A 13,719-nucleotide genomic window follows, 5' to 3' on the forward strand; every position below is an offset into this window, starting at 1 on the left:
GATTCCGGCCCGGCGGTGGGAGTGGAAGAGGGCGGGCGGACTGTGGGCGGGAATTGTGGGCGGGGTCGTGGCGGGGTGGGCGGAGCGGGCTGCCGGGTCTCTGGCGGCGGTGCAGGCAGGGAGCGCCGAATAAGCAGCTGGGCCCGGTTGGGCCATGGTGGCCCGCACTGCCGGGCCGGGAGTCCTGACGCTGCTACTGGCCGTGTGCGCCCGGCTCGAGCAGCCGGCGGCGGAGCCAGGTGAGTAGCGCGTGCGGGTCTGACTGCGCCCGCGCGGGTGCAATTCGCCGCGCGCGATCGTGCCCACAGATCTCCGCTCTGTCCTCCGGAGCAGCGCCTCTCTGCCCCTGTCTCCAGGCACGGGCCTCAGACTTCCTGACTCGCCGCCGCGCTGGGCCCTGTCGCTCCGTCTGCGCCCATGTGGGGTTCAGGGCTGGGTCCTCCAGGTGTCGAGACGAGGTTCGATTGGCTCAAGTGGACTCGGTCACGGGTGGGGGGGGCACGGGTCTCATCCCGGCGACGGTCCTTCGGTGGCGTGTCTGTGTCCCTCTTCTCGTGCGCGCTTCTGCCCCGGGTGACAAGGCTGAGTGGCATCGAGTCCACGCGTGGAGCGCATGCCTCATGGGACCATACAGAGCGCGGGACCTTCCTCAGGTAGTCCACACAGCGCTCCACAGGGAGCCCATCAAGAGCACAGGGTCCCCCTCAGCGAGTGCACACAGAGCACAAGCCTCTGAGAGAGTCCACGCCGAGCTCGGGGCTCCCCACAATGAATCCACGCAAGGACTATAAGCTGGTCAGTTCCAATCATACGCCCCACCAGAGTGCTGTGGAGCAGCAATCACTAACCCGTGTGGCTGGTTTGGCTGAAATGTGCTAAGTTCACCTTGGTACCATGTTTGTAAAATAACAAAGCCAAACCCTAGCGTCACTGTAGCACAATGCAACCATATGGTAACGTTGTAATAAGCATGAAAGGTTTTATTAAGTACATAGGATTTTTTAAATTCTTTTATTTTCTTTGTTTTTTGGGTACCTGGGATTGAACTCATGATCTCGCACTTGCCAGGCAGGTATTTATGCCTTTGAGCTAAATCCCCGAACCCCCATAGGATTTTATAATAGAAGTTTAGAAGTTCAAACAAGTTACCTTATGCCTTTTACTGCTGTGGATCCTTGAATCCACCCAACAGGACAGTTCTGTCACCCCCTTTCCCAAGAGTTACAGGTTTTATGGCCCTCGGGGTACTTTGTAGTGCAGTTCTCTGGGAAGAAGTAATGGCTTAAATTCTTACTGAGCTTCACATTTGTGACTTCATTGGCACTGACTGATGGGGAAAATACTGGCATTTGAGTTTCTGAGAAACACTCTATATATGTAGGATGTGAAAAAAAGTGCCAGTAAAGAAATGGATGTTTAATCACATGCAAAAAGTAAAGTTTAGCTTCCGACATTTCCTAGCAGAAAAATATCCCCTCCTAAGAACTTGGGTGCCGATAACTTTTAAGTGAAGAGGCATAATAAATGATCTGACTATTCCTCATATCTGTGATTTCCCAAAGGAGCAAGTGGTCACATACTTCTTGTGTTTATAAATGTGAGCATTTCCAGTCTTGAGATACCCTAAAAGGATGAGAGCATTCATAAAAGATGCTGCTGTTCTGTTTTCAGGAGGGCAGCCTTAGCATAATGAACTATTTTTGGTGGAAGAAAATAGCTAACCCTGTATTTAACCTTTGTTCTCCAAGTCGGCTTAGTCTGGGGCTTCTTGTGTCTCCATACCTCAAAACCTGTCTGGTCACCAGTCTCCCTAGAAGTCTCAGCCCGCTTATTTGGAGTAAGATTTCTAGAAAGTGGGACCTGGGAAGATGCAGGTCTAAGTTTCCCAGGTAATGGTGACTAATCAGCCTTGAGATGGTGGAAACCTTTCTTAGCATCAGGGTTATGCCAAGGGGCCACCATGTTTGTCCTACACAGTGTTAGACTTTTACTTGCTGTGTTAGGTTTCAGGAAATAAATGTTATAAGTTAATCTAAATATTTATAAGGCTAGCAAATGACATTATTTGAATTTTTATACTTGTTAGGGTCTGGTGATCCCATGAAACTGGACAGGTACCTTCATATAACTGCTGCTTGTCTAGATTGTGTTTTTATCCGGTTATTTAAAACCTGTTCTCAGTCTGCCAGGCCTCTGACACTGGGTGAACAATTTGGGCTGATATCAGCTCCTTCCTTTGCCCTGTTGCTCTGGATGCACTCACTTGATGTCAGATAGTTATATAGATGGTTACATATGATTTTTTACTTTCTATAATATGACATCTATATTGTTCATTAGTTTGATTACATTGTATAAATTCATAAGCTTGGATTCAGTCCAAATTTCATACCTTGATGATAAGCATTATAGAATAAAATACAGTACCCTTAATTCTTCTGATGGATTTTATTACTCTAAAAATATCTGTTTCTCTCTTGACCAAAATATTTGCAATATCCTTTTAAATATTAGGGGGAAAGCAAAGATAATCAGTTGATATATAAAGAAATATCTATATATAGGTTCAAATTTTAAATGATCACAAATTGCTTTTAAAATTCCTGCCCAACTTAATTTGTTACTATTAGAAAGTCTGTACTTCAGTCATCTGTATTTGGTTAGATGCAGGATCTGCTGGTATCTAATGTTTTAGGTAAGTGACTTTAAAAAAGTGAGGACAAATTTATTCCAGTATCTCTGCACCAGTGTGTGCCTCCTTCTAGGCAGCCCTGATTATATCTGTCCACATTTCTAAGACTCAGCCACACTGTAGATGGAGCTCCTTAGACAGTGACCAGGACTGTCATCTCTGTCCTTCTGTATCTTGACAAAAGTGTTCAATGAGTGTTTAAGTTGAACTGAACAATTACTTTGTGCTCAGGGAATATTTTCAAAGTACTTTCTAATTAGTGGCAGCTAAGTAATGAGAGGCTCCTGAAGTTCCTTTTGAAGGTGCATCTGCTTCCTCTGCTAGTGACTGGTGTTCATCAAGCCCAGCCTCTCGGCATGGGTATTTCTGCATGTAATGAGAAGGGAGGAGTGAGCTAGCAGGACAAGATGAACCACATCTCCCTGCTCTGGAAGACATGCCATGCAGTACCCAGAAGCATTCAGTTTTACCACGTATGGAGAAAAGAAAGAAGTAACAAATCAAGGGGTGTTCTTAAAGCAGGATTTGAGCCCTGGGTAATGTCTCACACTGCATTATGAACTCATCTTGTAATTTTTTAAATACTGTAGCCTTGTGGTACTGAAAAACACTTGAAAATCGTATTTTTAAAAAACACTACTTAGAAATAAGTCAGGTGTCTGTCCTTTATGAGGAATTATGTTTTTATTTTGAAGATGCACGAGAAAGCTAATTACAGAATCTAGCAAGGGTTTAGTTACATTAAGTCAGTGGGGGCAGGGTTGAAAAGCTGGTTGAGGGAAATATATCCTGGACAGTTTTGGATTTATCCCTGTGAGTGTCCTAAAGCTGGTTGCCTTCTCTTTAAGGAGATAACCTAACCTGTCTGGCATTGCATTTAGCAAAGTGAAGGATCAATGAATATCAGTAACTTTACCCTTTATTACTATTTCTTACCACCAGCTTGACAGGCACTGGGGAGTCTGTTTTATCTTCTCTTCTGCCTCTGTGCTCTCATTCCTATCCCTGCTCCCCTGTATTCAAGCCTGTCTCTCCACTCAGATTTTCTTGGCTTCTCCCAGGAGCCAGGTATCCTTGCGATACATAGTCTTTGCCCAGTCTGTGCCTCTGCCGAGGCGGACCCTCCTTCCTTGTGCCCATGGAGAGTGTGGAAGGGTAGGGAGATGACAGACCACAGACAGCATACAAATGTGAGCACACATGTGTGATAGCATGGCATAACAGGTTCCTAGTGTCACCAGTGGCTAAATCCTGCCCCCGAATGATCCTCAAGGTGAAGTGGTTCCTGGTGTGCTAAGGAGGCTCTTTGCTTTAACACTTTTCCCTCACCCCCACTTTTCTCTGGCACCTGTGACTTCTTTAGTACCTCCTGGCATTTATTTTATTCAGTTAGCTGCCTTCTGCTTCCTGGAACGCAAGGTCCCTGAAGTGGTCTGTGTGGTGAGCAGTGCTCAGTGAGGTGCACTGAAAAGGCACGTATCAGGCTGACATGGACCAGACCTGCACCGCCTGGGAACAGAACCCTGGGCATGGGGAAGGAGGGAAGGCATGTGTCTAACCCACTGCTGTTTGCAGTAGAGAGGCTGAGAGAATGGACTGAAAACAGAAACTCATTCTGCTCTGTGAGAAAACTGGCATATAAGACAAAAGGAAAATAACGCCAGAACTTCAGGTTTTGTTCATTGGACTGAAGTAATTTTGCCTGTTTGCTACTGAATAGTAATGTTGATATCATCTTCCAGATAGTCACTTTCACACATGTCTGAAATTATAAGCATGCACCACCACACTTGGCTCCATGTGATGATTTCTCGCCCTGTGTAGAGGTGATGGTGTGACTGCTAATCCTAAAATGCTGAACAGAACCAGCTGCCAAACCACCTTTGCTTAGGAGTTGCTCAGAGAGTGGAGGAGGAGCATGAGGCTGCTCTCCGGTCCCCATGGGATTGTACATGTGGAGGAGGGTGTACTTAATGAGGGGTGGGGGTGGGGTGCAGTGGGGGCCATCTCTTTTTATCAACAGCACCTGCTACAGGGCCTGGCCAGAACAGTTTCCCAGATGGTTAAAAGAATGAGACAAAAGGTAGAATTCACTGAGCTGTTTTCAGCAGAGATCTAAGATTACTGTGAAGCCTCAGAAACACTGCGGGTATGGAAATAACCAAATTCAACTATGAAAAGTGTGGAGAACCTGAGATCCCTTTAGCCTGAAGCAATAGGCACATGAGTCAGGGGCTGGAGTCTCAGGGCAGAGGGGCAGGAGACACGGGGTTGGGGCAGTGGGTTGGTGCCCCTCCAAACCTACAGGTGCCTCTCCATTAGTACATCAGGGGGCACTGCACCTTGAGGGTCATCTGAGCACAGTGCTCAGGCACTTTCGACCTCAGCATCCTGTTAGGCCTCGTCACATATGCGTGTACACATATGCATGCTGCCTGTGGTCTGTAATCTATTTTTGCCAATATTATATAAACACAAGATAGCATGTAAGATATAGAGAGGAAAAAAGTAAAATTAATGTCTGGATACCCAGTCTACTATGTAGACTGTACATATTTTTATACTCAGTGTTTTTTGGCCTTTTAAAAAAATCTTTCTTGAGACAGGGTTTCACATGAAGTTCAGGCTGGCCTTGAACTCACTTTGTGTTCCAGCCTGGCCTCAAACACAGTGATCCTCTTGCCTCAGTCTCCCAGCTCAGCCAAATAGTTTTTTAGATGTTTTTAATGATGTTATGTAGGAAAAATTCACATTGATATTTAAATTTTTAGAATTTGATTTCACCTACCAAAAACTTAAAACTATTTACTACTACTGAGCAGTACCCAATGGAAAAGTGGGATGTTGGTCACATATCAGCTGTGACTTTTGGTAGCATTTATAACTTTTGCATTATTTGACTAACTCTTCTTTGCTTACAAAATGAGAAGTAACTTGTTTGCCATACTTTGAGCAAAGTACATAGTTGCAACTTTAAATGTGTTAAACATCAGAAAAATAAGTATTTCTTGATATCTTCTAAGTGAGATTCTTTTTTTTTGTACTAATGATGGAACTCACAACCTCATGCTTACCAGGCAAGTGCTTATACCACTAAGGTAAACCCTTGGCCCTATTTAGTATTTTTGTTTGTTTGTTTGTTTTTTGGTACTGGGGATCAAACTCATAACCTCTTGCTTGCCAGGCAGGCTGTGACACTGAGCTAAATCCCCAGTTCAGGAGTCTTAATTTATATTAAATGGGCCAAACTTGTTACATATTGGACTACTGGAGGTTTAACTTTACTGAGAGCTACATTCATTTTTATATTCGGTATTTTCTGACTTGTTTATAGCCACTTTTATAGCCTTCTTATTTAGTGTATACCATATTTACATCTCACTGCAAGGAAAAATAACAGTCTTTGTTTTCTTTCATCACAAAATGATAATCCTTGCAAGTTATGTGGCTCTATTTTGCATTTGTTTATCAGATATGCCTAAAGATTGTGTGTAAATGATTTTCTATGAAGCACTCTATTATTGAAAAAAATGATAAGAAAAAGGAACTTTTATTTCACTCTGGTTTCTAACAAAGAACAAGGCAGAAAGATATTAGAATTTAAAGAATTCTAAGGTAGAATTTAAAGTCCAGATAAGTTTTAATCACCAGTGCATAAAATTTCCTATGGGGAAAATAGACAAACATCTCTGTCATCTAATTTTTAAATGGCTTAATGGAGTTAACTTAGGCTTTGTTAACACATCTCACAAAAGGAATGTGATTGATTTCAGTTTTGGCAGTGTGGGGAGTAAGCTGTGGAGCCTGCATAGCCCAGGGACCTCTGTAACATGAGCTCTGCATAGTAAATTACTTCCATCCAAGGACTAGAATAAAGGCTGCTTATTTTGAGAGTAACATAAACTAAAATTTGCCTCTTATTTTTTATTTATGTATTTATTTACTCTCCTTGAAAGTTCTGGCTTTGCCTACAGATGTAAATAGGAGATGCACTGAATCTGGGGATGGAGAAATGGCCTTATACCTGCTGCCACTGCTAGCTCAGAGGAGGCTAAAAATCTTCTGATACTTCTACGTATGTGAATTGCTTAAAAATTTTTGAAGAACTCAACGGCATTTTTAAATATTTCATTTGCATCTCAACTTTTTTGTATAACTATGATGGCATGAGCACACTGAAGAAAACTACTAATAATTTTAATATCATAATATCCAAATCGTATTCAGATTTTCCAAGTTATCCTAAACATGTCTGTCAAGTTACTTTTCTCATTGCTGGGACAAAATACCCAACACCCACAGGTTAAGGGAGAAAAGGTTTATTTCAACTCAGTTTGTAGAGGTTTCATTTGTAGTCAGCTGGCTGCAAAGCCGTGTGGCAAGGCAGAAGGACACTGCAAAGGAGAAACAGTTCATGACAAGGCAGGGAAGGCGGAGGTAGCAAGCTGCAAGTGGCAGCAGCAGCCTGCCTTCTCTGTCCCTTCATATTCCATCTAGGCTATAAGTCTGTTGATACCACACCTAGGTTGGCTCTTCCATTATCCATCCTTAATCCCAGTATCATACATCCTAACCCAGCATTACACCTAGATCTAGCCACCTCCCAGAAGTCCCATCTGTGAATGCCTGAGGCTTGAGGGGACATCTAGACACAGCCACAACAATGTCTTTTCATCATGGCCTGTGCCAACAGGAATCCAGATGAAGTCTGCCCGTTGCAGTTAGTCACTGAATCACTTTCAGTCTAATGCTCACCCTTACGTTTTTGTGCCTGCAAGGAAGCCAGGTTCACTTGCCTCATGACATGACTCATATCCTCAGCTGTACTGGTTGCTTCTGAGTCTTACCTGGTACACTATCCCCTGCCTTTCTTTCGTGAAACTGAAGTTAGATGTGAAGGCTTAATTAAACTTGGACTAAACATTTTTGATAAGCAGACTCCAAGGCAACTCAACAGGACTATTGTTGTTGCTCTGCCTTTGGTGATGCTAAGAATGACCATCGACTTTAGCAAAGTCAATGAAAGCTTTATCTCTAAGTCATTATACTGCCTTTTCCTGTTAAGATCTTTGAGGACTCTGGAATAATGATCTCTGACTGAAGAGAATTACTTCCCAACAACATTTTGCTTAGTGGCTTCAGTCATTATTGTTACTTGTCCAGTTGGCTGTCTGATGGAGATAACATTTTAGTATAAACCCTATCTTCAAATATTTATTGTGTTGTTTGCATCTAATTCAATTCCAATAGTTCTGAGCACCATTAAGGGAACTAAGATTCAGAGAAATTGTATCACTTATCCCCAGCATATTTATTCTGTGTCCCAAGTGGGTGTAGGATCAAGTGTCAAGTCCTAGATGCCTTTGTTTGGTCACTTATTGGCCATACAAGAAAATCCGTGTATGCTCATGTCCAAAGCATAACACGCTAAGGAAAGGAAATCTTGGAGGAACACAGTGTGAGAGCGTTATTTATGCAACAAAGTTTTAAATTAGTAGTGTTTTGTTTCTCTTATGGGTGATCCCATTTGCCACAGAAATCTTAGGACTTTTGGAAATCCTAATTAGGAGTTAGCCATGTGCTTCTGTTGAGGGTAATGCATTCAGCAGTGCAAACACAGGCCATGCAAATGCAGCAGTTTTCAGGCATTGAAACATATTATGAATTTACGAGGTTTTTTTTTTTTTTTTTTTTTTTCTGGACTCTGGTACTTCCTACTTATTAGGAGTTATCCTTCTCCCCTCTGAATAAAAGTGCCCTTTTCTGGTGAGGAAACCTTAGTTGCTTTTCCCCTCATCTACAGTATGTGCGCATATGCTCCCCCAAACTTCCATGTATTTCTCTTGTGTATTTTCCACAATATGCTCAAGTAATTCCCAAATTGACACTCTGATACTGGGGTCTGAAGTGTCACTCTGGCTTAAATATAGATCTTAGAACTTGTTATGGCCTGTCTTGGACTCATAAGTAAAATCCAGAGTGAAAGTAGATATCAAAGAACTGCAAAGAGATGTGTTCCAATTTTAGGAATAGACACTAAGGAATTGATATCTCAAGTACTCTTACAAAAGCCCCTCTCATCACAAGGTTCTCTTTCTGCTCAGAAAGTACCCTTCAGGGACTGGCAAGAGAAGAGTCCTTACCAAGTAGGCTTTGGAAATGTGGATGATCAGCCCAGCTTTTTAACTGCATCTCCAGGACATCCAGTGCAGGCTGAAGTTTGAAAAACAGCACTTTAACTCACAGAAGGCTTCTTGCGGAGCAACTCCAGGAGCTAAGCAAAGTGAATAGCTTTTCCTAGATGAGAAATTGTTGCCTCTCCTTAGACTATTCCCCTAACAGTCTAGAAGGAGGACTTAAAAATCACTAAGAAGAGAGTGCCATAGAATTTCACATTATTTAATAAGAAAAAGAAATATTGAATTAAACATGACTTTTCCTCATGTTAATTTTGAGGTGAAAAGGTTGGGGATTTAGCTCAGTGGTATAGGCACCTGTTTGGTAAGTGCAAGGTCATGAGTTTGATCCCTGGTACAAAAAATTAAACATTAAATAAAATAAAATTTGAGGTGAAAGATCATTACTATGAACAACAAAACGTAACAAGGGCTCTCCTACCGATTGTGCAGCTTATAGGAACAAGAGCTCAGGCCCTGCCTTCCTCTCCCTGTGTGGTGCCCTGACCTCTCAGATGGGCAGCTTGGACCAAGTGGCCTTGGTGTGCAGTGATCTTGTCCCTCTGGGCTCCAGAGTCAGGCAGTGTTCAGATGCCAGCTCAGCCCCACCACTTGAATCCTTCTGTATCTTGAAGCTCCCACCAGTGCACACGGAGGAGGAGGAGGGACTTTTGGGGGTGGCATGCTGGATTCCACTGTGTGGTGTTGGAATTGCCCTTCATATGCTCTGGACATGCACTCAGGTGTCTGAGATCCGCTCTATAAATGGTGCATGTGCACATACATATGCAACCTATGTCATGACTGAATTTAAAGAGAGCATGGGGGCTGGGGATATAGCTCAGCAGCAAAGCACCTGCCTGGCAAGTGCATGGTCATGTGTTTGATCCCTGGTACGAAGAAGAAGGAGAAGGAGAAGGAGAAGGAGAAGGAGAAGGAGAAGGAAGAAGAAGGATCAATAGATCAATATTATCTCTCAAATATAACTGTAATGACTAAGATAATATAAAGTACTCAGAACATTCTGTGTATGTTGCCTCTTATATAAATAAATGCTCTTTTACATTTCTTTTTGGTTCTTACTAAGTTTTTGAAAACTGTAAATATGAAAAAACGTGAAGGAGAAATTGTTTACAGTTTTAATATTTTATACCTGAGATAAATTTTGTATTTGGCAGTATTGGATTTTTTTTAAAGTCCAGATAGAAAAGTCAAAGTCAATATCAATTTTCTTTCTTTCTTCCTTTCTTTTTGTCTTTTCTTTCTTCCTTCTTTCCTTCCCCTTTCTCTCTCTACCATACTAAGGACTGAAAGCAGAGTCTTTACACTGAGCTACATTCTCAGCCCTTTTTATTTTGATTTTGAGACAGGGTCTCATTAAGTTTCCAGGTTGCCCGCTGGCCTCAAACTTGAGATCCTCTTGCCTCAGTCTCTCAGAGTGTTGGGATCACAGCCATGTACCACATCCTGGATGGATATTACACTTTATCTGAATATTGGCGGTATCAACATATGACATGAAACCAGAGTTAGAGAACACAGTATGTTGTACAGACTGGAAAGATTTCTTAGCTTATTTTCAGTTAAGCAGTGGCACTTGGGTATAACATCAATGCCCAACATTATTAGTAAAGAGCAGCAGCCACTTTTCTGACTTCTTTATTCTGAGCATTTGTTAACATAATGAAAACAATTGTCTCAGATTTGTTTTGCTGTACAAACAAATTTTATTCTTAAATTTTCATCTGTGAAATTAAGAAACCTCTTTTAAGTAATGTGCCTACTTTGTAGTCTACTCCTTCAAAGAACTTGCAACTTAAAAAAAAGTGGAAAAAGTCAGGTTTGAGATCAAATCACATAGTCCTGTTTCATTATCATTCTCAGACCTCCAACGCCAAAGTCTGCTTCTCCACGCTGGTCCTTTGAATGGGGAAGCCTGGTTCCGGTGGGCCCTCTGTGTGACTCCCTCATGAGCACCTCCTTCAGTGTTGTCCCATGGGTTCCATGGAGCACAGCTCCCAGGAGACCTTCAACCAATTAAGTTCCCTGGGAACCCTGCAAGCCAGGTGCCCAGTTAGACTTCCCTGTGCACTGTGAGGGCTTGAGGTGTCCTGTGGTGAAGGGAAAGTGCAGTTCTGTGAGCTCCTTCACTTTGCAGCTCTCTTTTGGGGGCCAGTGGTATAACCTCCTCTAAACCACAGGAGGATATGCTTTGGAATGTGCTCACTTGGCAATGAGAATTGAGTGAATGTTGGGAAATTCTAATTAGACTTGCTCAGTAAGTTAATGCATTGAGCATGCACAGCCTTATCTTTATCTAGCACACCCAGACATGGCTGATAATTTTAAAGATGAGGAAACTGATGCAAAGTGGATGCCTTCTTAGAGTCACATGGTCAGTGAGTGATGGTATTTGGGCAATCAACTAATTCAGAGGAATATTCTTTTGTATGCGTGTGTGGTACCAGGGATCAAATTCACAGCCTAGTGCTTGTCAGGTAAGAGGAATATTCTTGATGCTTTAATTTGCATAGCATTTTAAACAGAAATCAAAGCAACTACAAATGTTGGACTCTTCACATCCAGTTGTCCTGTGCTATTTCTCTTAATGAGCACAATACACTGTGGCAAGGCTCCATTGTTGCCTCCATTTTGCAGATAATGAAATGAGCTGCAGAGGTACAGGGTCCCACAGTGTGAGTGTGCATCAGGGCTGTGCAGGGACCTAGGGCAGTGACCGTAGTCGGTCACCTCCAAGCACATGGAAATAATTTATGAAGTTAGAAAATGACATATGCAAACCTACCTCTACCCTGCAGCCCTTCCAGTGATTTTTAACTTAAAAAAAAAAAAAAAAAAAAAAAAAAAAAAAAAAAACAGGAGAGAGACCAAGAACTATAGAATTTCCACTGATAATACTGGGTTAGGTTTGAATTTTTTTCCCCATTAACTGTAAATTCTGAAGCTTTTAAATATCTTAGCATGGACACTGCTGATGTCTCTGTGTAACAACAGAAGTAATCACACGTTATGTAGAGAGTCACAGTGCCCCTCTTTCACTTTAACGCATTCAGACTAGCTGATTGGAACTGACTGAAACATTCGCTAGAGACATTCCATTTAAAAATTTAACAAGTCTCTTGTTTTCCTTTTTAATTTCTAATGTCTTTATCTGCTGAGGCAAAAACTGTTATCATTGTCACTAGAATAGTAGACTTACTATCAGCATGCATTTTGTATGGTGAGAATAAGATGGAAAGAGATGATTGAGTAGTTTCAGAGAATTTGGTCATGTGCTCCAGTCTAGGTCCATGCCGTTTTTCAGAATAGTGTTATGATATCCCTTTCAGGAAAACTCAGGATTCTGAGTAATTGTTCTGTTTTATCATCACAGTTTATTTTACCATCACAATTTCTGCTTAACCTTTTTTATTGTCATGTAGCCATGTAGGCCCTTCATTTGTTTTCCATTTCGTCTGACAACATGCAAAGTATACAGTAGGCACAGTCAGCAAGGAGCAAGTTTGTAAAGGAATGTAGCCTGCAGGGGCATGAGGGTTTCTTGGGAAATCTGTCTGCCTCACGTCAGACGAAAGGCTGTGTAATAACCACAGGCTGGCCTTTGTGGTTGAAAGATTGTAGTTGTCAGGAATACCTTCCATCTCCAACCGGAGGGGGGGGGGGCTTTCTCTCGCTGGTGTGTGTGTGTGTGGAGACCTGATGTAACCTGAATATTAGGAGAACAAGGAGGAAGCTAAAATGAAACCGTGTTTCTAGAAGCTTTTCATTCTTTGGGCAGTGTAGAGCTCTGTGTCACTTTGCTAGTCAAGACCATTAGTAAGCAATGAAATCAATTCAATAGGCACTGCTCATCTGCTTTATATAGTGGAAGGGACATAACTAGAAAGTGTGACAGTGCATTACATGTAATAACATAATTATTATTAAACTTTTGCTTCTTGCGTTTGTACATGTGTCCCTCTGTGCTCACTTGATTCATGATGAAAAATCTGGTCATAATGAAAACAGTTTGAGGCTGCTGTATTACAGTAATCATCTGAAAAGCATTTTTGCCAGATTCTTTTTACTTTACCCAAATCACTTTCCAACAAGTACAACTCAGTTAAAAGTTTTCTTTTAAAGCCTAGATCATGCTTTCTAGTATTGTAGAGCCATGTCCATGCTCGATGTATTTAAGTTTGCTTTCCTATTAGTAGAACATGACTTCTTATCAAAGGGAAATAGTATTTTCAGAAGTTATTGTTTTGCTTTCTTAGTGGGTGGAATTAGCATAGACTAAAGCGGCAGCTCACAAAAATATGCATGAGCATTCACTTTAAGCCTTTTTAGAAGATGGTTTGAGTTCCCATTCCTCCTGAATGGAGCTGAAAGCTGACAGGTGGAAGTGTGGTCCTTGCTTTCAGGCACTTAGCAAATAGAGCTTGCGCTCACATCACTGGCTCTGCACCAGGCACTTCTCTCTCACAATCACTCCTTGGCACATCTCTCCTCCTCACTGTGAGCCCCTTGAAATGAGACTGCATAATGCCAGACTCCTAACTGTGGTTTCATGAATTCTTAATGACAGTTTGAGCATATTGGTTGATGGCAGATGTTTTCCTGTTCATAATAAATGCTAGAGCAACCTTTATTGCTGTAAAGAACATTGGGTGAATTTGGTGTGTTTAATTATATATAATAAATGTACAAATAAGGTGAAAATCACTTGTAAACTCATACCATAGAAGTAAACATAAGAATTGTTGTAGAGTTAAATATTCTTCTGAAACTTAACTAACTTCCTTAATATTCCATTGCATGAAAATACAGTAGTTTGACCCTTACTTTCTA

General features: G+C 41.9%; 1 protein-coding gene across 4 annotated transcripts in view; it reads left to right on the forward strand.

The window, feature by feature from the left end:
- Positions 1-74: 74 nt before the first annotated feature.
- Dcbld1 (discoidin, CUB and LCCL domain containing 1) overlaps positions 75-13,719 on the forward strand; it is a 59,071-nt gene continuing 45,426 nt past the window's right edge. For all 4 annotated transcript variants that reach the window (XM_063235036.1, XM_063235034.1, XM_003479719.5 and 1 more), the window contains exon 1: positions 75-239. In XM_063235036.1, coding sequence (XP_063091106.1) covers positions 155-239 — 85 coding nt within the window. In that variant the 5' untranslated portion in view covers positions 75-154. The remainder of the gene's footprint in view (positions 240-13,719) is intronic.

The sequence above is a fragment of the Cavia porcellus genome, unplaced genomic scaffold, assembly GCF_034190915.1.
Source record: "Cavia porcellus strain 051 isolate PalLab524CR breed Dunkin Hartley unplaced genomic scaffold, mCavPor4.1 scaffold_24, whole genome shotgun sequence".
NCBI lineage: Eukaryota > Metazoa > Chordata > Mammalia > Rodentia > Caviidae > Cavia > Cavia porcellus.